The sequence below is a fragment of the Amia ocellicauda genome, chromosome 13, assembly GCF_036373705.1.
Source record: "Amia ocellicauda isolate fAmiCal2 chromosome 13, fAmiCal2.hap1, whole genome shotgun sequence".
Classification (NCBI taxonomy): domain Eukaryota; kingdom Metazoa; phylum Chordata; class Actinopteri; order Amiiformes; family Amiidae; genus Amia; species Amia ocellicauda.
Window position 1 is genome coordinate 27,391,526 of NC_089862.1, and position 26,954 is coordinate 27,418,479.

The following is a 26,954-nucleotide window of genomic DNA, read 5'->3' on the forward strand; positions in this document are numbered from 1 at the left end:
TCTAACAGAAGAAACAATTACCTTGCAGAAAAAAATGCAGAGCACTAGGATATATATTGTGAATTCTGTAGTACACAGTGTCTAGTATGTGTGTCAGTAGTCAAAGGCCTTCAATATTTTGGGTAAATTCATATTTTTTCTCTCTGATTCTTCCTCAGAATCGTCTTCCTCGGTGCTCATATACATGGACACCACAACAACGAGGACAACAACGAGATCCACTCCCATCACTACCACAAGAGCATCGTTGACTTCCACAGCAGGCCGGCGCGCAAAGAGCACCACCACCACCGTCGTTGCCATGTTTGGAGATATCCCAGAGATCACCACACGGCCAGCACCATCGTCACAGCTACCAAACATAGGCACAGACTATTGCAGCCCATTGGAAGACTCTGACATTTCCTGGCCCAAGACACATCAGGGATACGTTGCTAAGCAGCCATGCCCTACAGGGACAATAGGTAAGAGCATGTTACATCATACTTACTGGCAAAATAGTACTAGAAAACAAGAGCTCATAATCTCAGTCAGAATTATTTTGAGTATATCCCTCAGCACAAAATACATTCATGAAAAAAAAATTCTGACATCGATTGGTGTTGTTTTGATATTTTCCATTTGTTATTGCTGGTGGTGTTTGTGTATATACAGCTCTGTTTGTGTAAGTGTGTAGATAATTTATTTAAAGTGAATTTGTGACCCTAATGTTGTGTATATGTAGTACATGTAGAAAAAACAATTGTAGGATTCATCAGTATAAATGTGGGGTGTGTTCTGAGAAATACATTTATATTGAAGACCTCCCTATTCTCCCTGAGAGGTGAGAACATAAATGAAGGCCTTAGTTGTAAAGAGTGGCCAACAATTAAGTAACTGAACAAGGATAAGCAAAATGAATTGTATTTTAAATGAAATAAAAATTAATCAGGGCCTGGTGATTTTTCCTCCCAGAACTTGTTTTGGTGGGGGGGGTCAGGATTGTGCCATGGAATTATTTACCACTAAAGAATATCATGAGTGAACCATGATGATTATTGCCCATCGTTATCATCCAACAGTATTTCAACAAGCCACTTGAAATCTGTAGAATGGGACCAGAGATGAAGGTAGCATTTTACAAGATAACAGCACCACACAGCACTGCCTTGTTTTTCTCTTGAAAGATTTGGTACTTCAGTCAACTTTTCAATGGTGTAGTTCTATAAATATCCATTACTGATTCTACAGCATTGATTTGATGCATCTGTGGCCCTATTGTTAAGCCATGCTGAAGCTGAGAAACACAGTGGCCTTTTTCATGGTGAATACAAATTGTGTTTAAACTCTGTTAGGTAAAATTAAATTCATATATAAAACACAAGCAATTAATCAAGGATTTGTCCATGTTTACATAATGGATGTACATTGAAAACAGACAGAACCCAGTTACATCTCATTAAAGCCTGTGCTTACTTAGGTTTGCACCCTGCTTTTAATTAAAAAAAGAAAAAATATAGGCTAATTGTGCATTTCCTCCTGGTTTATTCCTTCGGCCAATTTCCCAATGCTTTCTTAGAGCATTTTGGATTCTATATGTTGATGCAAATTTTAACATTCTGAGGCTTGGTTCTGGATGACTTATAAAATATGCAAATGCTCAGACGGAGAACTTCAAACTTGCCTGAAGCACTCTTTTATCATGGACACTGTTCTCCAGTCTTTGGAATGCCTTAGGCGATTGGTATTTCCAATATTTATTCTATTATAAAGTCCAACAATGTCCAAATGATTTATGTTACCAAAGTTTTGTTCAGCCATGTACAATAAGTCATGTAACATAGTTAAGCAGTATAATGTTGATAATTGGAAGAAGAAGAATGAGACATTAAAATATGTTTTCAAGGAAACACGAGGATGCCATCACACTATTAAAGTACTGTGCTTTTAATGGACTTTTAATGGACTGCTTTCCGAACAGTGGGAACTCACAAACAAATTATCTGGTAAAGGAAACAGTTAAAGAGGACGTCCAGCAGCATCATTGAAGCATGGACAGGACAAGACTGTTAATAGATATCAAATGTTGTACATTGTACACCCTGGTTAATTTGATGTTTAATGTTATATGTGGAGTGACAAAATTAAGCTAGAACACATACAGACTAAGGGCATGCTGGGATTGTAACTCGCTTAACAGGAAGCCACATGATGGGGCTTGTTCTTTTAAAGGTACCTTGTGACAGAGACAAAGGTTACTTGCTTAAAATGGAGCTGGATTATGTTGGAGAGATATCAAGAACAATCCCTGAGAATCCTTGTTTTGTTTTGTTTTATTTTTTGGGTGGGAAATCTTCATTCTCAAGTATTGATGACAAGTATATATTAGAAAAGACATGGAAAAGAGAAGGTGTAGATTGAAGCATGTGGAAATATCTTGGGGAGGCCTTCATCCAGCAGTGGATCAATATAGGCTGATGGTGATGATATATAATTCTGTATAGGCTTAAGAAAGTGAAGGACTGTGTCATTTTGTAAAGCATGAAGTTCAAAAAGGAAAAACAAACAAAAGACTATAGAAATGCAAATTATATCTAATTAAATAATAGTTTATTATACTGAAAAATCATTTTAAGATACAATGACAGTCTTTCTCAATCTAAATTATAAAACAGTGAAGGCTTCCCTTAGGGAACCAACTATTGACCCTTTTATAATCAACTATTTGACTCAAGGAACTAAACCTTAATTGAAACTCTGTATAATATATGTTTACTTACATTTGAAGTGCAGTATATTAAATAGATATAACAGTTGATCTCTAGTCTTAATTATACCTTACACTCTGTTGAGAATGTCAACAAGTCTAGTTCTACTTTGTGATCTGTAATTTAGTAAGATTAAGTTTAAAGGAAATACACGCCAATAACTCCTCAACCAAATCAAAATAGTTAAGCATTTTAAGGGTAATAATTTCTTTAATTGAGCAGTTTTCAGCTCTCATTAAAAGACAAAACAAAACCCCAAAACAAATTGTTAAAAATAAAACCTGATTCAGATCAAGTTCGGCAAAACAGAGCAATGCTGCTTTCCCTCTGGCCCTAAATAATTGGAGCGTGATTTCTGTGTTCATACACATACATGTGAAGAGATGCCCTTTGTTTCATGAGCGCAGCTGTGTAATAACCAATAGTGAATTTAGGGCACTTCAGGAGGCATTAAACTTACTTTAATGTCAATTCTTTTTGTGTGTGTCTTCCTTTCAGGGATTGCAACTTACATATGCTTGGCGCCTGATGGGTACTGGGATCCACAAGGACCGGACCTCAGCAACTGTACTTCGCCGTGGGTCAATCAGATAACACAGAAAGTAAGTCTGTAGCCACGATAATAAATGATGTCCTCTGGGTATAGGAATTGCTTTCATGTCCTAAAATTTAAATTCAAATCAATGTCCAAGCTGGCCCTGACCAAGTTAGATTCTCATGCCTTTTTTTCCAATATGCAATGGGATTTTGTATATGGTACACAGGAATGTTAGCACATGGCATCCTTTGGGTTTAATTTAATTAATTAACTATCTGAAACTAGAATATTGTTGTAGACATGGCACAATAAATCACTTTTACTATCAATGTCTGCATACATATCAAATTGTAATCACAAACAAAAGAGCATCACACAAAAAGTTTTAGTTTCCTCACAGTGGAGCCGAGATTGAAGTTATGAACAAACATTTTGGAAAAAGTATATATCCTTTAACTAAGGTACTTTACCTGGCAAATGCCAATGCCTAGCTTACCCTGGATGTTTCAGCTGCATAAGAAGGGTGATGAAAAAGGAAAATTAAAACTAACTGGAGGCTGGACCAGTTGATTTGTATTAACAGTTAGAACATTGACTTCATATTTTATTTTCACTAACGTAGCAAAGTGTTCATCTAAATATGTTCAGATACTTAAAGGGTTCATATACCCTGAAACACTTCACGTTCACGCTACTGCTATTTTGTGATAGCATATTTATTGAAGAGCTGAAATTGTAATCTCAGGAAATCCTATTTCCTAGATGCATGGCTAAATCTGCTTGCTATGAAATGATCTCTCTGCAGTTGAATTCATGCTCCAGGGCAATGAGACTCTTCCTTTTTTGTAAGTTCAGGCAGTATAAACTAATAATAATTAATAAGAAATAAGTTTGAAGAATGATTGTGAAACGGGATCATGACAGTTTAGATACTCCAACAAATGCACAGTTAATCCACTCATCGGACCATTTGCATGAAGTGCTTACGTTTCTCATTGATCTGACACAATTCTGCCTATTTCCTATATCGTAGTTTAGATTCATTATAAATTCTATTTTCTACTTCAGTTAGCATTTTAGTAACAGACTCATATAGATAAATTTTATATGCGTGTTAAACCAAATTACTAGATGCACACCAGGTGTTTACAGAAGCCACGATATAGAAGACCTTAATGATATAATGGGAAAACAGATTTACAAAGAAAGTAAAACCTTAAAAAAGGAGATGGTTATTCCATTATTGTTTTATGTTATGTATTATTAGTAATAGAATTATTAGTTCTGAATGAGTGTTAACTCTGTACAGTTCCTATACAATATGTAGGCTAATTGTACAATTTGTGTAGATATAATAAACAGAGTCACTGTGCAATTTAAATAAATTAATCAACAAATATATCTTGAATTTCTACTTACGTTCTTATGGGAGATTTTAAGTAGTTCAGTGAGGAAAAGGACTTTGCTGCCTCTGGGTAGTAAATATGGGGCAATGAACAAATAAATCATACAATCATTCAAATTAAATATGCCTATTTGTATTTCAAATATAAATGTCACAATTTAGTTTATTAAACAGAAAAACATGATTATGAATAAAAAGTATAAATGCATATATGTAGTTTTAGAGTATGTCAGTTTTTCTTTCCTAATTGCATGACAAAACATTTCTGGTAAATACAGTAAATCTAGTAAATATACATTATGAAGATGTTCCTGCTTGATCTTTCAGTATGGGGAGAAACTTAAATTTCAAAAACAAGTTATATGAATGTAATTTAGTTAATCTAATATCAGTTATATAAAAAGTATATTCTTCTTTTTCTCTATTTGAAGTTTTAAATCATAACACCATTATTGTATTTTTCTGTTAACTTAGAGTGTTAATTTTATAAAGCTTGGATCAAAACTGCTCATTTGTTTAGCTCAAGGCCTGTCTCTAAATATCTCTAATTATTTCATAATGCAATACTAATAGGCTTTTTCCTCCTTTGATACCAACTACTGATAACATGAGAAAGCTCTGGGAACTTTTATTTAATTTCTTTCACTATACAGATCATACAGACCTTTGATCAGAAGTTGATTTAATTAAACAACATACCCAAATGTTATCCCAAAAGGCATATGTTAAAGGTCTTGATTTATGTCTTTGACAAGTTGAGGTCAGGAGAAACAGCAGCGATCATTGCAAGGGAGCTTTCGGAGCAGACCAAGAGTCAGATCCATGCAGGGGACATCTCGTACACGGTCAAAGCCATGGACCAGCTGGTGGACTTGCTGGATGTGCAACTCAGGAACCTTACCCCTGGAGGAAAAGACAGCGCTGCCCGCAGTTTAAATAAGGTAAGCGTCATCTACGCAATATTGTGCTCCATCTCACCTCACATATTCGAAGCCTATGCACCCGATAAGTAGCATCTGCTTAGTCTTTTTTTCATATTTATTTATTTCCAGCATGGCTTACAATTCAGTAGAACCTCGATAGTAAGACTGTATTCATGATTAATGGTCCCATTGGCTACCTTCAACCAAAAATTGCATCATTATATTAACAACTTTTCAAATGTTCTCACTTTAAAAAAAATATTATGTTAGAGATTATTACAGTACATTAATTATTACAGAGTTATGCTCTGTAGTCATTTCAAAGCTTCTTAATATAATGCTCACGTGAAAAACTATATACAGTACATTAATGTATAGTTAATTTGTATCCTTATTAGTCTGTGATTCAATAGTTAAATGTATTCAAGTCACACTTTGATTCTTAATCTTAAAGAATCTTGATCTTAATACAATGCTCTAAGCATTATGATTTAAAAACGTACCAAACCAATGCTTTTAAATATGCATTCAATCACTCAATTAATTAAAGTAAGTGAGTGAAAAATAATTTTAGAAAAATACGTTTGTCAATTTTAATTGGACAAAAACACTTTATTTAATGTGCCTTGCAAACTGTTGTATACAACACATGGTCCAATTTAGACCTGAGAGTCTTTGACATTGTCATTTCATACGTGTCTTATGGGGCACGCTACTTGTGTGTACAAATAAACCGATAATAACAAATGTCTCTTTATGTTACTGTGTTAACGTCACTCATAACATAAAAGCAGTCACAATAAGAACATATGAGTTACTGGCATTCAAGCCCACAATATTCGTGATTTTAGTGTTTTACGGTACAATATTGTCAAGATCATTTGAAGAGGACTTTGTTTGGTGGATCTATTTTAAGCATGGAATCCTAACCCAATTTATCTCTCTTGTTTTTGCAAATAAAATCTGCCCAGCTCAACTTTAGAACCGTAAACAATACATTGCTAGTGTGGGTACAGAACCGTGGAAATCTGAGACATGAGTCACTGAACCAGACGACAGGCTTGGTAATTTACTTAATTCTTTAGAGGAGCAACAGCGATGGGCTCATTGCAGAATACATGAATCAGAGTTGAGCAGAATTGCTGCTTCTTCAACCAGAATAATTTTCCACTTTGCTGATCAGTTGCCAGAGAAAACGAAATGCCAAAACCTATACAAAGAAAGATGTAATATATAATTAAGTTGATTAATTTGCAGACTCAACAAGGGTGCCAGTACTTTTTTGCACAAAAAAATACAATTTTAAGCCCTTGAGGTTAAAATAGAATAACTGACAACTATTGAATGAAGAAAAAATATGTTGCCTTGTGACTGTAAACATTCTGCTTTGGAGATTTCTATGACAGTGTTGAAAATGATATAGATTTCTGCAGGATAGCGTATTTGATTACATGAAGATTTATATATATATATATATATATATATATATATATATATATATATATATATATATATATATATACAGATTGGAGATTTACCAATAAACAGACACATAGTACTGAAATTAAACCTTTTATTTAAGTGCTACAAATCATAAATAGGGTCAGTTAACTGTATCTTACTGTTTAGTTTTGACTATATGAAGTACCATGCTTTTAAAATATGATTCAGACCATTATTCTGACCACAGAAACTATTAACATGAATTAAGAATTTATTATAACCAATGCATAAAAGAGATCTAACCTAATAATAACAATTCCATTCCAGATTCAAAATAGAAAATGGAAAGTTTAAATAATTGCATGTCTGTTTTTTCCTCAGCATGAAAAGTGGGGTTAGAACTCAGCACCCTTTAAACAAAAAATAAATAAATAAATAAATAATAATAAAAAAACTGCCAGAAATATGTTAAGTGAAAATATCCCAATATAGAATTATAAGTCTTAACAATAAAGTAGTAACTATAACAGCTAATCTACATGTGCCCAACTGTTGAAGGCTAAGTTGCTTAGTATTTTGTAGAAAAGATATGGAAGTTGAAGTTAACTGGATAATGAATAATGTTTTGCACAACAAAAGGAACAACAACCTTGAAGACTTGCATGCATTAACACTGGTGTCTGAGTTCAATCCCCATTTGGTTTGATTTTCCAGATTTTTCTCTGCTAATTAAGCTTCTTTTGATTGTATTGATGTTTTTTAGGGAGAATAATTACCGAACAAGCAGTCTTTTAAAAGATTGTGTTAAAAGACATGAGATAATACATTTTTTAGGTGATTTTTGTTTTAACTCTGTGTTTTTGTAACTAACTGTATACTGTGTAATGTGGATTATCTGTCCTAATTTATTGTTCGGGGTTTCAGCTGCAGAAAAGAGAGCGCTCTTGCAGATTTTATGTCCAGGTATTTAAGCTTTTTATCTGCACCCCTTTTTAAAGTTCATTAATATAACAGTGTTATTTATGTTCAATTACAGTTAAAAGCATGCCACATTTGTGCTTCAACCTTATGTTTTGCGATACGTGTTTGTGGGTCATGAAATCATCCTCATTTCAGAACAGATCTGTTGCTGCTGTGAATGTTTTCATTCGTACACCCCCACCCCCCATCCAGCAAGCTTTACTACCTTCTGTCGGGTCACTTTTTTCCAAGCATGAATGTTCTTTCAGATCATGTGCTTTATATTTTATTATTGCTGTTATTATTGTATTGTTTTACCTATGACAAAATACGTGCTTGCATGTGAGTTGCTGAATATGCTGCTGAAGCTTCTTATCCAAATTTTTTTTCAGTTTAATCATACAGGTAAGCAACAATGTTACTGCAGATCTAGCAGGTCCTTAATGAGATTAGATCAACCTAAAAACTAGGATCTGTTATTGCTGTGATTCTGAATAGCAAATATGGAACCAAATATATTATTTTTAGTCAGTATGATATTGACTGGGCTTGCATAACAATTATCCAGGGACAATCGGCAGTATCTTTGCTGAGTCTAGCTTACATCATTTCAAACTAGTTTGCGATCTACAGGGGATGTAAAATTGTGTATTTTTGTCTCAGTGTATTTGCAGAAGAAAAAAACAGGATTCGGATATGTTTGCAAAGACATTGTATTTTACATTATATTTATTGACTATCATTTCCCAACTGTCATGCCATATGAAAGACAACAGAGCATTAGCATTAAAAGTTAACTACAATTACTGTCACTTCCAAAGTGATGACAAACAGATGAATAACAATACAATCGCAAAGGTAAGGTACTGAAATAACAGCACTTTTCATACTAATAGCCTTAGCGTACTTTAACCTGTCAATTTCAAAATTCAAACCTCTGCATTTAAGAACAGTTAGCCTGATAGTGCTTTTTGGCAGTTCACAAATTGGGATATATTTGGGGACGATGTGAAATTTAAGCTAAAATAATATAATACAATTCTGTAGCTCCCCTAAGTGAAACAATATAAAGTGCCCTAATTTGACAGGTTAAATCTCTTCACTTATTCTTTTATCTTGTTCTTATCTCGTTTGTATATTATTTTTATGTTTTTTGTTTGTTAGTCAGGCTAAATAATAGTCCTGGCATTTACTACAAGAAATTAGCTGACAGAACAATAATGAAAGGATATGAAGCAAGTAAGAAAAGAAATGTCAAGGACATGTAGATTATTGAAACTGATATATTACTTTTGGTTGAGAAAGGAAAGTATTATTCATAACATTTTCACACACCAGGTCAAGTATAGAGAACATCCTAATAAGACAGCAGTATATAGTATTTACAATTTTTTCAACAGATCCATTCAGTTGAATTAATGCTAGGGAGTGTTTTTCATTATCGGCTGTATTGACTTAGAAAATTATTTCTGACATTAACTGATATAGTGATATTGATAAATTATGTTTTGACATTGCTTTTGTCCAAAAATGATCAAATTACATTTTTCTTTGTCAATTCACACCATTACACTGCTGTGAAGCTTGTAAAATCATTTCAGAATTCCAGTCAAGCTTGTCATGTACGTTTCTTTCACAGAAAAATATAATAATAATGAAACTAAAATTATAATGTCTTCTAGGACCAGAAGGTAGAAATGCAGCATTTATGAGAAAGAGCATATTGCCAAAGACATAACATGTTCAGAACGTAAAGTTAAATATGTTTTGTATTTTATTTTGATATGTTTTAACCTATTTTTAAACAGATGCTCCCACATTGTCTTAACATTGTAAACATTTGCTGGTGGTTGTAAAGTTATATTTGTATTTCATTCTAAAAATGAAGTGTGTCATAATGACTGAGAAGATAAATTCACAGATGAATTGTATGCTGTGCAGAATATGAGCAGAGCTGAAGATTATTTATGTATTTATTTATGTATTTTAAATGGCACCCTGTTGTAGGGTACAGATATAAGAAAGTGCAGTTTTTTAAAAGTTTACCGTTTGTTAGCTGCCACTTACATAACCATCATTAACTAATGTAAAGGCAATATTGTATGTATGCTATTTTTTATTAGAAGTGTATTCAATAATTAATATATTTAGCTGTATGCCAAAAAGCTCTTTGCTATGTGTGTTTGTTTGTTTGTATGTTTTGTTTTTACATACAATCTTCCAGCACCATAGATATCTCAATTGATACAACTTTTTTGTCAGAGATCTTTGTGAGGATAGGCTTATACTGTTTTTGGTGTCTTCAAAAGGGGAGAGATTCTCTTGTAAAAAATGAAATGCAGCTGTCTAAGCCAACCCATTACTTCATAAATAGCAGCATTGACAGCTTTTGCTCTTTTTTTTTTTTTTTTTTTTTTTTTTAGAAAGTGAATTCAACAGGGAAATCAGCCAATCCTCTTCTGAACAGATCCCTTAGTCATAAAAATAAATGGGTCTGGTTCCACGGATATAATGCACCTCTTGATTAGTGCATTGGTTTGGTTGCACAACAGAAAGCTCTGTTTGGCTCCAGTGAACGCTGTTTTGAAAACTCATAATGAGTTTGCTCATTTAATGGTGGGAAGGGACACTATGTTAAACACTGTGTTCACCCTTTTTTATGTTACTGGAGATACCAACATGCACATCAAAGTGATACAATGGAAATGTTTAATTTAACTGCGTTGCAGATTTTTCACAGCTACATTTTATTTAAAGCCGTTATACCAAACATAATGTGGTGCAAATCTCCTAGACGTTTGTGAATAAATTGCAGCAGAAAACCACTGAACTTGAGTTATTGAAATTTCTGATCCACCGCTCATTAATTACCCAGATCATAGTTGATGGATTACATGAAGGGGAAGGATGTTTAGCTTTATAGTATTGCAAAGAATTTAATTATATTGCTTTTATTTCGAAAACTGCTCATTTTCAGCACTTACTCAGAACTGTTTTAAGCAGCCAAAAAGTGTTGTGTTGTGTTGGTGCCTTTTGTCAAAAATTAAGTACTTTCCATAACAGGAGGACATTTTTTTGAGAAAAGCATGTACATCTCAGTTTAATCCAATATTACAAATATTTTTGTTGATGTATTTGCATGGGCTAGAAGTAACTGTTGTAAGGGAGCAGGTTTACTTAGAAGATAATTAATACAACGCTTGACAGGAGTTTTACACCTATAAATCAAAAACAGTGTCCCACCTGGGTCATATAGAGTGTAAGAATTTACCTATAAGTTACAGAAGTGGGTTGCAGACCTTTTACCATGAAGATTTTAGGGTTCTTCACATAAACAAAAAGTAACCCCTGCTTTAATACATTTAGACATGTACAGTTAGATACTAAACATAATATTTAAGGGTAATGTTGAAATAAGAAATAGTGAAATAGTATTATTAATAAACCTGAAAACTAGTAATAATTTGAGACAGCCGTAAAATATGATTATGGATCCTTATCTTAATGTTAAGATAATTAATACTGAGATAAAACTGTAAAATAAATACATAAATAAATATGAGTTTACTTAGGAAAGTCATAAGCATTGTTCTAGCATTTCTCACATTTTAATGTACCTCAAACACATTTGAACACAAATTAAACCTTTTAATTGATATATTTTTTCCCATCAACAATTTTCATCATTGTAATATTTTGCAGGAATATTCTAGTTTCTCTTACTTAATTACAAATATGCAAATCATACATTTACCATGACAATGTTACAAAATGCAACATATTACATTCCTCAAAATTAGTTCTTAATTAATTAAAACAATTCTGGTTTTACGTGTGGCCTCAATTGCTATTTTGTTTTCCACTGTGATTGTTTTGTCATCCTCTACCTAATTATTGTCAAGTTGAAGTGCTATATCAAATTGTACGGCAGCATCCTTTCATAACAGTGTCTTAAAGAGGGATGTTCCAACAGCTTTGTAGTCCTTCAGTTCTGCTGCATTTCCAGAGCCTTCAGCGCCACTATGACTAGCGCTGGGTGAATTATTTCATGTGTCCTTATTTGCTCTGACATCATTTAAATTTGAAGAACAAAAGTCATCCTACTTCAGGAGTTTTACAACTAAGATCAAAATGTCACCTGCCTATCACTGCTTTTATGAAGTATATCTAATTTATATCTGAAAATGCTACTGTATGAAATTAATTCAATTATATCAGTATTATACAGTGTCAAAAAATATACTTCATATTCAAATCAGCCACTTCTGAATGTCATTTACAATATGTGCACTTCTTCTCCCAAGTACTAGTTGAGCAGAATGATTTATCACAGTTTGTAATTCAAACTACTACCCCCAGCATCTCACTACAAAAGCCTTCATATTGCTCTAGTGTGCAGGGAATGAAAAGATAAATAATTCAGTAGTTTTATTTTTTCATTTGCCACAAGTGGGAAAAGTAAACTAGAATAGTAACAGTAATAAGCATATCTGTATTGCAATATTATGCTCAGGTAATAATATGTATGAAAATGCAAGGGATAACCTTTATGTTGTAAGCCTGTGCAGAGTGTAATGTGAAGACATAAAGCATTTAATGATAAGACAATCTGAATAAGTTGGCAGAACCTGTACTCGTAAAGTTTAACAAGGATAGGATAGGATAGAAGGAAACTCCTAGTTCTCTGTAATGCTTTTAATAGTTATACTATATTATATATGATGTATCTAATATTGACCTATTGAGTGATTTGGGTATCTTAATGCTCCTTTTGCATAATACAGTTGCATAGGTCTGTTAGAATTTAAATGGATCATTGATATGTGTATATATACAGTACTTTGCAAAAGTTTTAGGCAGGTGTGAAAACATGCTGTAAAGTAAGAATGCTTTCAAAAATATTTAACAAAAAATGTTAACACTAGAAGCACCGACATTTCAAACTACCTACAAGCACCAAAGCCAGTCATTATAACCGATAGCTCTTTAACAGCTGCGATATGATAATCAAAGGCAAACCATCGTATAAAATTCATACGTTTTATTCATGAACATCAAATACAACATTTACATAGCACAAGTGGAGTATTTAAATTGAAATAGGATCATAAAACAATAATATTATTGCTATAAATAACATCCAAACGCGCACACTGCAGTCAAAACATAACTATATAGCATACAATAAGCAAAACGCTTGTATTCACTGTAGCTTTGTATTTCAATAAACTATTTACTATATATGTAGCCTGCATACCTCACAACTCGTACAGTCCACACAGGACACGTTTCTGTACTTTCCCTGCATGAGCTCGTACCTCACACTGCATTTTGACAGCCTCTCCAGGTGAACAGTTTTGCTCCACGAATATATAGCATTGCAATAAATACTCCTCCACTGATAATGTCCATGAATCATTATTTTGCGTGCGATGTACCTGCATTATTGCACTCTGTACTGTGCAGTAGTGATCGCGTATTGATCAGTAGAGTAAAAGCACTCAGTGCCATTTAGACCTGGCGTTTCACTCGCAGTGTTTTCACACCACTGGCACAAACGCACGAATGATCTGTCATTCCCAGTATCCCTGATGTCCCCTGAATCAGTCATGTTCATATACACGGCATGTCCAAAACGAGCACTATCCAGTCTCCATTTCGAATCCATGTAATCACTGTATCCGCTCAATGTGACTACAGTAAGAAAACACCTGCAATGCTCTACAATGCGTGTGTTTTTCAAACACATGAAAGACTGTAGACAGGTAGAGATCACCACTGGAGCGCCAGACTGACTGTATTGTAAAGGGAAGGCAGGATTATGCGTTACATTAGATTTATTATGTATTGAAATGACCGGTCAAAATAACCTGATTTTGGCTATTCTAGGTAAATGTGTTTATAACTTATTTATTTTTGCATTTGTGTAGCTAAAATACTGTAGGCATGTTTAATACATATAGTTAAGAAAAGTCACGAACGGGTATGCACAGTGTATTTAGGAACACAGAGTAATTCAAATTGTAATAACCAGATCAGTCAAATTGACCGGCTCGGCACTTCTATTGTTAATAGATTATATTTATCAATTAACTAAATGCAAAGTGAGTGAACAGAAGAAAAATATACATCAAATCAATATTTGGTGTGACACCCTTTGCCTTCAAAACAGCATCAATTCTTCTAGGTACACTTGCACACAGTGTTTGAAGGAACTCGGCAGGTAGGTTGGCCCAAACATCTTGGAGAACTAACCACAGTTCTTCTGTGGATTTAGGTAGCCTCAGTGTCTTCTCTCTCTTCATGTAATCCCAGACAGACTCGATGATTTTGAGATCAGGGCTCTGTGGGGGCCATACCATCACTTCCAGGACTCCTTGTTCTTTACACTGAAGATAGTTCTTAATGACTTTCCCTGTATGTTTGGGGTCGTTGTCATGCTGCAGAATAAATGTGGGGCCAATCAGATGCCTCCCTGATGGTATTGCATGATGGATAAGTATCTGCCTGTACTTCTCAGCATTGAGGAGACCATTCATTCTGACCAAATCCCCAACTCCATTTGCAGAAATGCTGCCCGAACTTGCAAGGAACCTCCACCATGCTTCACTGTTGCCTGCAGACACTCATTCGTGTACCGCTCTCCAGTCTTTTGGCGAACAAACAGCCAAATATTCAAATTTGGACTCATCAGTCCAGAGCACCTGCTGCCATTTTTCTGCAGCCCAGTTCCTGTGTTTTCGTGCATAGTTGAGTCGCTTGGCCTTGTTGCCACGTCGGAGGTATGGCTTTTTGGCCGCAAATCTTCCATAAAGGACACTTCTGACCAGACTTCTCCAGACAGTAGATGGGTGTACCAGGGTCCCACTGTTTCCTGCCAATTCTGAGCTGATGGCACTGCTGGACATCATTCCGATTGTGAAGGGAAGTAAGCATGATGTGTCTTTCATCTGCTGCAGTAAGTTTCCTTTGCCGACCACTGCATCTACGGTCTTCAACGTTGCCCGTTTCTTTGTGCTTCTTCAAAAGAGCTTGGACAGCACATCTGGAAACCCCTGTCTGCCTTGAAATGTCTGCCTGGGAGAGACCTTGCTGATGCAGTATAACTACCTTGTGTCTTGTCGCTGTGCTCAGTCTTGCCACGGTGTATGACTTTTGACAATAAACTGTCTTCAGCAACCTCACCTTGTTAGCTGAGTTTGGCTGTCCCTCACTCAGTTTTATTCCTCCTACACAGCTGTTTTGTTTCAGTTAATGATTGTGTTTCAACCTACATATTGAATTGATGATCATTAGCACCTGTCTGGTATAATTGTTTAATCATACACCTGACTATATGCCTACAAAATCCCTGACTTTGTGCAAGTGTACCTAGAAGAACTTATGCTGTTTTGAAGGCAAAGGGTGATCACACCAAATATGGATTCGATGTAGATTTTTCTTCTGTTCACTCACTTTGCATTTAGTTCATTGATAAATATAATCTATTAACATGTCTATTTACAGCATTTTTTCACACCTGCCTAAAATGTTTGCACAGTACTGTATATAATAATGAACATATATATATATATATATATATGTGTTCAAAAGTTGGAATAATGTTTGATACTTAACCAAACCTATTTAAATGGCATTGAACTGATAGTGTACTGTTTATTCACCTATGACAAACTAAATTGAAACAAATCAATACAACAGATCAATTAACAAACTTTGGCACTGTCATGAAAAAAAACTAATACTTTCTAGAAAAGTTATTTGCATTGTTCTTTGTAAGAAAGCTGATCAAAATAATTTTATGAAGAGCTCTAGCCTCAGAAAATGTTTTGTAAAGCAGATAACATGATCAAAAATAAATCCTGTAAATGCAGGACCTCCTTTTAGTACACAGCAAAATAGTGCCACAGTTCAACACAGAACATCCTTATCATGTTTGTGGAAACCAAGAATGCATCTCTTTTTTTCACAGCTTATGATTGAAAGCTACCACTGACAATTCTTTTCTGAGGATTTTAGGATTTGGTGTTTGGTGTAAGAAAATTTTTCGGACATTTTCAAAAGAGCATGTTGTTCTTGTTGGCTGTTCACTTGGAACTAGTGATACAGATTTCAGCGCCTTTTCATATCATCCAGCGACATCCCACAGAAGAATGTGGATTCAATCCTGCAGAGCTCTGAATATAATCACTCCAGAGATATGGGAAAATAAAGATTAATATGTATAAAGCTTAGAAATAAGGTGTCAGGCACACATGAAAGTGCATCCATTTGTGAATGCACATTTGATGCCTAATATGTTTTTTGTTTTTTTTGCATTTGTTGTATTAATCCATGCCGATTAAAGGTTTTATTTAACGAGTGAGGATACTAAATAGGCTTTGTTTGTTTTCTGGGCTATTCCACTCATGACTACACTCTGACACTTTCTGTCTCAGCTCAGCCAAGATAACTGAATAACCACAGATCAAATGAGCATATTTTTATGCAAGTGCCTCAACACAGATGTGAACTGGCTCCACAATTGAGATCTGTTATTCAGTTGTTGTTTTTTTAACGTATGATATCTTCACCCTCTGAAAGGCAATTTGTTGTTCGGCCTTAAACATTCAAAGGAACTGCCAAGACAGAATCAATTAACAGATCAGAGTTCATTTCATCAATCACCATACATGGGGTGCTGGATCGGTTCCAGCATTGTATTAGCAGAGAATGTTTATTTTCTCTGGATTTCTTCTTCTTATTGTAATACAATTGCAATTTCCTGCACTCTAACACTTATTTGTGACCTTGCATTCTCTAGTAAAAAGTGCTGCAGGTTGGCATTTTTCATCTCTGTCTTGAAAAGGAAATGTGGATGAAACCATATAACTATGATCAACCCAGCCCAGAAAACAAGTGCTCCCTCTTTCAAAGTACAACGTTTCAGCAAGTCCTTGGCATTTGACATATGAAAGGTTCCCTGTCCTTTGTAAAGTATTGGCATTTTTTCACTGTGATATTTCATGGTGAAATATTACTTTTACTTTAGATTTTTAATGATCTGTTTTATACACATATACATATATAATTTTCATATCAAGTGATTAACTGTTGCTTTTAGCGCACTCCACAGTTCAACATTGCTGCTTATGCAAGTTCTCATTTTACACCATTGTGTATTTCAACTACTTTTATTACTGTGTAGTAGATGGTGGTCTCTACCATGCGAAAAGCATTTGTTGTTTATACTGTTAATAGTGCTAGAGCATATTTTTGATTATTCTATAAGGACAATGCATGTGCACCTATCATCTAGCATCTATCATGTTTTAGGATAACATATGTTATGCTAAAGTGGCATAATAAATGTCAGTTGGCAGCACTTTTTTATCAATAACCTTTGCAGCCATTAAGCTTTCATATTCTTTTATTTGTCATGGCACTATGCAAATCTGCTGTGTAAACTTCAAATTATATAGTTTCACTAAAGAATATTGACTCTCCCCAGTGTCTCTCCATTTACATTTTACATGGAGTATCAAAACATAATGGACCCTGGAATCTTGACAGCTTTCCATACGTATGGTTGTAAAGTAGTTTAATACAACATCACAGGATACAGTCAACAAGGATCAGCAAAGTTCATAGCACTGTATTGCCAGAGAGCAATTAAAAACCAAGAAGTAGGCCAACTGTTTACTGGAGTCCCTCAAAGTCCTACGGGAGGAATGGGCTAGTGATCCAACAAAATGTGTTTGTTTCATTACGAAATCTGCACTCTGTGTATTGCTCAGCCATGATGAGCTTTTGAACCACCTTTTGCAGGGACATTGTATGGTTTTGGTTGCTCTTTTTATGACGAACAGGGTCCTCAGGTCTGCTTACTGAGTTCAAGCATAAAACGTGTGTGTTATATCTATCACAAAAATCCACATTCCATGGAAGGTTAAAGTCACATGAAGGGACCATGTTTGGAGGTGGGTGGCTTGTAAACTGTTGATAATGGCTGAAATAAACAGCCCCAGAGAAAGACTAAATGGGCAATACCCTTGACCACGTTTTTATGGAAACATGAAGGAGGTTTAATTGGCTTTCAAATGTTTGTTTGTTTAATTACATTTTGGATTAAAATGTTTTAATGCATAAACTTACTCCACATCTGTCTGTAAATAGATTGGATACATTAAATGTTTGTCTATTTATTTTTTTTGCAAGTCTAAGTGGTTGTTACCTGTTAAACCATTAACATGCCAAGATAAGTAGAGCATAAGTAGTGGAGTATTTGAGGTCTTTTGTATTAAGAAAGGAAAGTGCTGCTTCAGAAATACACTTCTCATGTGTGCAGTGTTTTGGTTAGTTATTTCAATACAGGACTCTGTTTCTTCTTCAGATTGATGGGAAAAGTATTTCCCACAGCTGATGTCACCTAGAGCTATAGCTGGGTTTTATTTCATCTTTTTCTTTTCACTAATCCCTGGTGCTATCATGCTGGGTATCCATTTGTTTGATGGTTCCTAATGCAGCTTTTTTCTCAGAGACAGAAAAAAAAGCTGTCACAATTAACTTTGTATTTTATCTCAAACCTGTAGTCCCCCACAGTTTCATGGAAGTTGTTAAATATATGTTACTTAACATAAAAGTGAGTGTGTCTAATTCCTTTCTCTTTGCAATTCTGCCCAGAAATTTTAATACCCCATTCAAACATCACCTCATTGGAGAACGAATGTTGATTGATGGCTATTCTCTGATTCTACCATCAAGCGACTTTATTATTTTCCCCCAACACATATTATACGGGATGTTTAACATCAACTTAACTGAATGTGACAGGACTCTTTTATTTCTACCAGACATGAGTAGGCCTAGATTCCTCCCACCTATCTATTGCTCCCCCTCAGCACACAGGAGACTCAGTCTCTCAGCTCCCCCTGTAAGACCTAGAAAAACAACCTGATTGTAAACCAGAAACCTCCAAATCACATTTAACTCCTAACCGCCTCGAGGAGTGGTCTCTTAGTCGAGTGATGACTCTGTGTAGAAAGAATATTCAGTGGTTCCCAAAATAAATACACATTGTACAATTTAAAAGGCTTAATTTGATGCACAGGTTTTATTATTATTATTATTATTATTATAATAATAATTATTATAATTATTATTATAATAATTATTATAATTATTATTATTTCTTGGCAGACGCCCTTATCCAGGGCGACTTACAAAATAAGCGCAATACAAAGTGCAATAATAGAGTTCAGTACAAGGCATCAAACATTACAAATTACAGGTTTTGTAGAATGCATGAAATTACACCAGTCCTCAAGTTTCCTTTCCATTTTATTCCAAGTCGTTTACATTGCTGAAACTAGGACTCTGGGATAGTTAGCAAACTTGTCAAATTTGCAGATGATACTAAATAGGTGGCTCAGCAGATACAATCTCGGCAGCACAGGTTATTCAAAAGGACTTAGATAATATTCAGTTGTGGGCCGACACCTGGCAGATGAAATTCAATGTGGACAAGTGCAAGGTATTACTGTAGGTAACAAAAATGTCCACTATAATTACACTATTGGAGGAATAGAACTAGATGAAGTATCGCATGAGAAAGACCTAGGAGTCTATGTGGACTCCTCACTTTCTCCATCCAAACAATGTGGGGAAGCAATAAAAAAGGCAAACTCAATGTTAGGGTATATCGTCAAAAGTGTAGAATTTAAATCAAGGGCAGTAATGTTCAGACTGTATAATGCACTAGTTAGAGCTCATCTGGATACTGTGGACAGTTCTGGGCTCCACACTTCAAGAAAGATATCGCTGCTCTAGAGGCAGTTCAGAGGAGAGCAACCAGACTTATTCCAGGTCTGAAGGGAATGTCCTACTGAGAGACTGAGGGAACTGAACCTTCTCACCCTGGAACAGAGGAGACTATGTGGGGATTTGATTCAAATTTTCAAAATCATGAAAGGCATCGACCACATCAAACCAGAGGAGCTTTTCCAGATCTGCAGGGACACACACACCCGGGGACACAAATGGAAATTGGGCTTCAAGGCATTCAAGACAGGAAATAGGAGACACTTCTTCACACAGAGTGTTGTCACAATCTGGAACAAACTCCCCAGCAATGTGGTTGAAGCTGAAAATTTGAGAACATTTAAAAATAGACTGGATAAGATCCTTGGATCACTTAGTTATTAATGGACACCAAACGAGCATGATGGGTCAAATGGCCTCCTCTCGTTTGTAAACTTTCTTATGTTCTTATGTTCTTAAACAAGTGACACAAACATATTTTACTTAAAAGTTGCTGCAAACTATTTATAACAGCCACAGCTACAGTGAGGGAAAAAAGTATTTGATCCCCTGCTGATTTTGTACGTTTGCCCACTGACAAAGAAATGATCAGTCTATAATTTTAATGGTAGGTGTATTTTAACTGTGAGAGACAGAATAACAGCAAAAAAATCCAGAAAAACGCATTTCAAAAAAGTTATAAACTGATTTGCATGTTAATGAGGGAAATAAGTATTTGATCCTCTATCAATCAGCAAGATTTCTGGCTCCCAGGTGTCTTTTATACAGGTAATGAGCTGAGATTAGGAGCACTCTCTTAAAGGGAGTGCTCCTAATCTCAGCTCGTTACCTGTATAAAAGACACCTGTCCACAGAAGCAATCAATCAATCAGATTCCAAACTCTCCACCATGGCCAAGAACATAGAGCTGTCCAAGGATGTCAGGGACAAGATTGTAGACCTACACAAGGCTGGAATGGGCTACAAGACCATCGCCAAGCAGCTTGGTGAGAAGGTGACAACAGTTGGTGTGATTATTCGCAAATGGAAGAAACACAAAATAACTGTCAGTCTCCCTCGGTCTGGGGCTCCATGCAAGATCTCACCTTGTGGAGTTTCAATGATCATGAGAACAGTGAGGAATCAGCCCAGAACTACACGGGAGGATGTTGTTAATGATCTCAAGGCAGCTGGGACCATAGTCACCAAGAAAACAATTGGTAACACACTATGCCGTGAAGGACTGAAATCCTGCAGCGCCCGCAAGGCCCCCCTGCTTAAGAAAGCACATGTACAGGCCCGTCTGAAGTTTGCCGATGAACATCTGAATGATTCAGAGGAGAACTGAGTGAAAGTGCTGTGGTTAGATGAGACCAAAATCGAGCTCTTTGGCATCAAATGACCACAACAACACCATCCCCACCGTCAAACATGGAGGTGGAAACATTATGCTTTGGGGGTGTTTTTCTGCTAAGGGGACAGGACAACTGCACCGCATCAAAGGGACGATGGACGGGGCCATGTACCATCAAATCTTGGGTGAGAACCTCCTTCCCTCAGCTAGGGCATTGAAAATGGGTCGTGGATGGGTATTCCAGCATGACAATGACCCAAAACACACAGCCAAGGCAACAAAGGAGTGGCTCAAGAAGAAGCACATTAAGGTCCTGGAGTGGCCTAGCCAGTCTCCAGACCTTAATCCCATAGAAAATCTGTGGAGGGAGCTGAAGGTTCGAGTTGCCAAATGTCAGCCTCGAAACCTTAATGACTTGGAGAGGATCTGCAAAGAGGAGTGGGACAAAATCCCTCCTGAGATGTGTGCAAACCTGGTGGCCAACTACAATAAACGTCTGACCTCTGTGATTGCCAACAAGGGTTTTGCCACCAAGTACTAAGTCGAAGGGGTCAAATACTTATTTCCCTCATTAACATGCAAATCAATTTATAACTTTTTTGAAATGCGTTTTTGTGGATCTTTTTGTTGTTATTCTGTCTCTCACTGTTAAAATACACCTACCATTAAAATTATAGACTGATCATTTCTTTGTCAGTGGGCAAACGTACGAAATCAGCAGGGGATCAAATACTTTTTTCCCCCACTGTACATCAGTTTTCACAGAAACTATTTTATAAATGTACCATGATCATTATAGGAGCACAGGTATCAGATAGTTGGATAGCAGTTGGAAAATTGATTCCTTCTTATATTACTGAAGTCTGATAAAAGGCCATGTGGCTTATTTTAGATAAGTTTATTTAGTTCAAAATGTGGTTCAAAACATACACTGAAGTCATGTTTGAGCACCTCAATATCACTCTGCTGTAATCTGCAATTTTTTCCAATCTCACAGAGGGGAAACACTGAATAATACTCACCAAAATTAAGTGAAGGTAGTCATTTCAAATTCTGTTGGTGTGTTATAATAACACTATTAAGGTAAATAAAATAAATATTCAATTTCTGCTTACATAGAACTTAACCAATAAACATTTGGTAAGATTTAAACAAAAAGCATGTGGCCCCTGAGAGAAGAAATAAACATGCAATAGTGTTTCAATATGGAAAGATTCTTGAAATATATATTTACATATAATATTATTATTTTATTTGTTTAGAAAGATTCACAACTAAGCTTTGCTATACATCTAACATGATGTTTCTTGCCATTTCACTTTTTTGAAAAAAAACATTCTGCTGTCAAGGTTAATTTAAATCACTTTCTTTTTGGAAATTTGTAACTTCCAGAAGGAATATTATATCTGCACTTCAACAGCAGTATTTTCAAGTGCAATGTGTTTTAATTCATGTAATAAAATGGCTTCAGATCAGTAGACATACTGTGATGGAGAAAGACTCACAATTGTCTTAATAATATTATGGGTAGTTTCTCCCTCACTAGTGCAGAAAGCAGTGTTAGTTCACTGCTGCCAGAAGAGTAAAAGAGGAGGTCACGGAAGTTTAAATAAATAAATACATGGTGGGGAATATTTGTTCTTTAGAGGGGTATTTATGTTATATATTATGAGGATAAATAGTTGTCCATAGAGACAACTGTATTTATTTATTTATTTATTTATTTTTTACTGAATTTCATACATTCTGACTAACCACTTTATTGGAGTTTTTAAATGTTTACATTAGTAGAAAACAATGTGTTTAATACTTCCCATTTGAGACTTAATTTGAAAGTGTTGTAATGTTTAGATACAAGAGCATAAATATTTGAAACACATTGAATACTCACAGATAATGGAAGTGTCTTGATTAAGTTGCATGTCTGTGTCTTTGCTAAGTTGATTGAATCAGATGAGGGAAACTCAGTAAAATAAAAATTATTTCACTGCACTTATGTGAACATCAATTGGGAAAACAAAGAATGTGATTTGGAAATTGACATAACTGTCTACTAATTGTCCTTTGTCCAAACTATGCTGTATTATGTATTCCAAAAGTCAAACCCTGAATTCTAATTAACACCAGTAAGATGGTGTGAAGGGATACACATAAGGTTACTGTCAGTTTGAATAAATCTCTCTGTAAAGATCTGTGATATTAAATCACATCTGAAAAAGACAAAGCAGAAGTAGTCTGTTATATAAAGCTCGGTATTGTCATTAGATATTAATGCCTGGAAATTGCCACTACAGTTTCTGCATATGGGCCTTATATTTTTCAGAGAAAAGTGAAAAAGAGGGATTACAGTAAAATTACAGTAAAAAGGCAAGATAATTCATGGACAAGCACTTAGATTTTGTCATGTCAAAAAATATATGCACATTCACACTCAAAGAAATTCACTGAGCCTTTTAAAATAAAACATCAAGCCCTATAACAGTAAAACACTGTATATTGCAATGCCTTGGTGAAAATCCCACAGCTGGGTACAGTTTTGATCGGTGAACTATGAAAGGGAATAGGAGATTTCAGAATGGCTTCAGAACAGCACAAGGACAAACCTCAGGCTGAAAAGTACAAACTATATGAGTGGGTTTAGAGAACCAAACTAATTTTGACTAGAACAAAATATATATATATATAAATATATATAATTTATGGTTTTGAAACCTGAAACATATTAAGAGAATAACCCCTGATTAATGTTAAAAGCTAAGTACTATAAGTAGGATTAAAATACTAATTATAATAATTAGCACAGATACAGAAAGACATTGATACAAACACAGGGAAAGGGACAGGTATAACATATTTTAATTGACTAATTTATGACTTAATCCTTGTGGCATTTTTTCAAGCATAATGCAGATATATTTTAAAATATATTTATTTGGTGTGCTTTGTCATCAGTGAATCCTTAATGGAGCCTCTTGACATCACTGTGACAGTTTCTATAAATGGTTAATTTCACAGTCAATAAATATTCATGGTCACATTTTGGGGAGAAAATCTTGGGAGAACACTATTTGTAGCTGAATCAACAGGAGAATGGATACATCTTATTTGCATATGATTTATAAGACTAAAATGTTAGAGCTACCATTATCCTCAGTATGTCAAATAAGATTTCATCTGACAATATTGCCAAGTGAGTTTTCTACTTTTTATTTTATTTATTCTATTTTATTGTTTGCAAAGTGATAGAATAAAGCAAATCAAGTCAAAACTTTGCACTGGCCACTCAGATAGTGCCAGAAAATGGATTTGACGGTGGATTTGTATTTAGTATAAGACATTTCTGGCTCTAAGACAATGGTTTCCGTATTTCCAATAGATTCACATGCCTGTGTATCAGTACATCTAGGATACCTTGACTAAATGTTCTAGAAAAGGTAATACTGCACAGTCAGTAATACCTTGGATAATTAATCATCTAGGAAGGAAGCCCTTTCTTTAAAATTGATTTGTTATTACAAATAAACCCAACAAATCTGAAGTAATATGACACAATTAAAAAAATGATAATTCCTAATTGAATTATAATCATTCATAATTTGTCCCTGTCACTGTTTACATTATCAGAAGGTGATCAATGGAGAGGGTTGTTCTGCAGGGGTTTAGAGGTTGACAAGTTTGTTTTCCTCCTTGACATTCTCACTTCCATAATATCTATGTATGCCCTTGGATCACAATAGCTAATTTTTCACCCATCAGAAACAGTAATATCACATAAAGGAATGGGTTTCCTGTTTTTGTTCTTTTTGCTTTCCTTAATATTAGTTTGATTTTGTTTTAATTCCATTCAGATACTTTTTCTTCATATTACATTTCCACAACTGACCATGAACTTGCCTAACGGGCATTCAATAACACATGCTTATGTTGCCATAATATTTTGACAATATCATGAGTATACACATTTGCTAACGACAGATACATGTGAATTCGTACATGTCCTTTGTCAGTTGTGTGCTATGGTAATATCATCCTTGACTTATGATTTGTATTGTGAAGTTAACAATAATCAAGTAATAAAGTAATAAATTAAGTAATTGTACTGTACTGTACTGGCTATTGTACATGTTGGAAAATTAATGTATAAATAGTTTTATCTGTACAGGCATAAGAAAAGTCCTCATAATAATAATACAAATACAAATATAAAGATGAATGAATTCTGAAAAATAAGCAAGGCTAATTCCACATTACCATTACTGGAAAGACATTTAAATTCTGTGCCCTGGCAGCATCTTTATCACATAACAGATCTCAACACAGGATAGTTTTATAAAACCTTAGCTGAAACTTCTATTTCTTATTCATATTTCTTATAGCTGAAGAACTGGCCTCTTTCTTGATCATGAAATGGCAGTTACCAGTTCCATGTTGAACTCTTCATGCATTCTTAATGCTGTCAAGGTGATAGCAGCATACTTCAGCAAATGCCTGTCTTTGTCAGCAGTTGCACTGGTGGTTGTGTGTGTGTGTGTGTGTGTGTGTGTGTGTAATTGTGGATGACTGGGTATATAGTGTGCCTCTTCAAGCTCTGGCTAGACCTGTCTCTCTGCTTCCCATTTGTACAGGCCATGGTAGAGACCGTTAACAACCTCCTTCAGCCCCAAGCCCAGGCAGCCTGGAAAGACCTGACAGCCAGTGACCAGCTGCGGGCCGCTACCATGCTTTTGGACACTGTGGAAGAGGGTGCCTTTGTCCTAGCAGACAACCTGCTCAAGACCGACATCGTGCAAGAAAATACAGAGAACATCCGTGAGTGCAAAACATGGTTTATTAAATACACTAAATTATTTTAACGTATGTCGCATTCGATTTGTCATCATTCCAGATGCATGATGGATCTTTTGATGAGGATTGTTTTATTTGTATCTGAAAAGACAACAGATTATCAAAAGAAAAACAGATTTAACTTGAATGTGAATTGTTATTTTTTTCATACAATTGTATGTGTCTCTATTGAAGAAATGATAAGTATATAGCTATAGATCATTACCCACTCATGCCATTAAGACATTATCTCATCAAAGGATTGTGAATGATTAAGCTGTATTTGTTTTTCTCTGAAAACTGCCCATATATAAACTGAAATCTGGGTAAAGCCTCCTTGAAGGAAATATGCTGTAATTTTCATATTTTAAAGTTTTGTTATACTCTCGAGCTGGGTTTCAATATATAGGATGGAATGCATATTTGAGTACAGCAATATTTTGTATTACATTGTTTTATGCAACATGTTTTTTTAGACTCAGTGGGATTTGGAAAAAAAAGTTGTGCACTGAAATAAGTTGTAGATGAAATAACTAAAAAAGTGTGTACTTTTATTGAATTAAACGTAGTTCCACATATATCTCTACAGCTGGTTGCTGAATTTCTCATTAACTTGCTTAATATGATTGCTTTGGGCATTCAGGAAAATCAATTTGGACAAACTACATTTATATTTTGTCACGCTATTCCGTATTATCAAGAATTAATAATTACTGGTTGTGAGACAGGGATATTGATTTTGAACACTTTGATATGTAAATCAAATTATGGTGTTGGTCTCAAGTATTACATTCTTCTTCTTGTAAGAACCTATACGTTTGAATTATCTTGTTATGTAGGTGACTTTTACTAATACATATTTAGAAAGATATTTAAGACTACTGATATTTACATTTACATTGTTCAGAGGTCCTGATATTGGCTTTGTTACATGGGTATGTAGAATAAGTACATATGTCCGGTTTTTTTTGTATTGTTTATT

The 26,954-nt window shown here is 35.0% G+C and overlaps 1 protein-coding gene across 7 annotated transcripts in view; it reads left to right on the forward strand.

Moving 5' to 3' along the window:
• adgrl3.1 (adhesion G protein-coupled receptor L3.1) overlaps positions 1-26,954 on the forward strand; it is a 299,214-nt gene that overhangs the window by 198,613 nt on the left and 73,647 nt on the right. For all 7 annotated transcript variants that reach the window (XM_066720389.1, XM_066720391.1, XM_066720392.1 and 4 more), the window contains exons 8-12: positions 159-464; positions 3,246-3,349; positions 5,446-5,631; positions 7,981-8,019; positions 25,774-25,957. In XM_066720389.1, the coding sequence (XP_066576486.1) occupies positions 159-464; positions 3,246-3,349; positions 5,446-5,631; positions 7,981-8,019; positions 25,774-25,957 (819 nt within the window). The remainder of the gene's footprint in view (positions 1-158; positions 465-3,245; positions 3,350-5,445; positions 5,632-7,980; positions 8,020-25,773; positions 25,958-26,954) is intronic.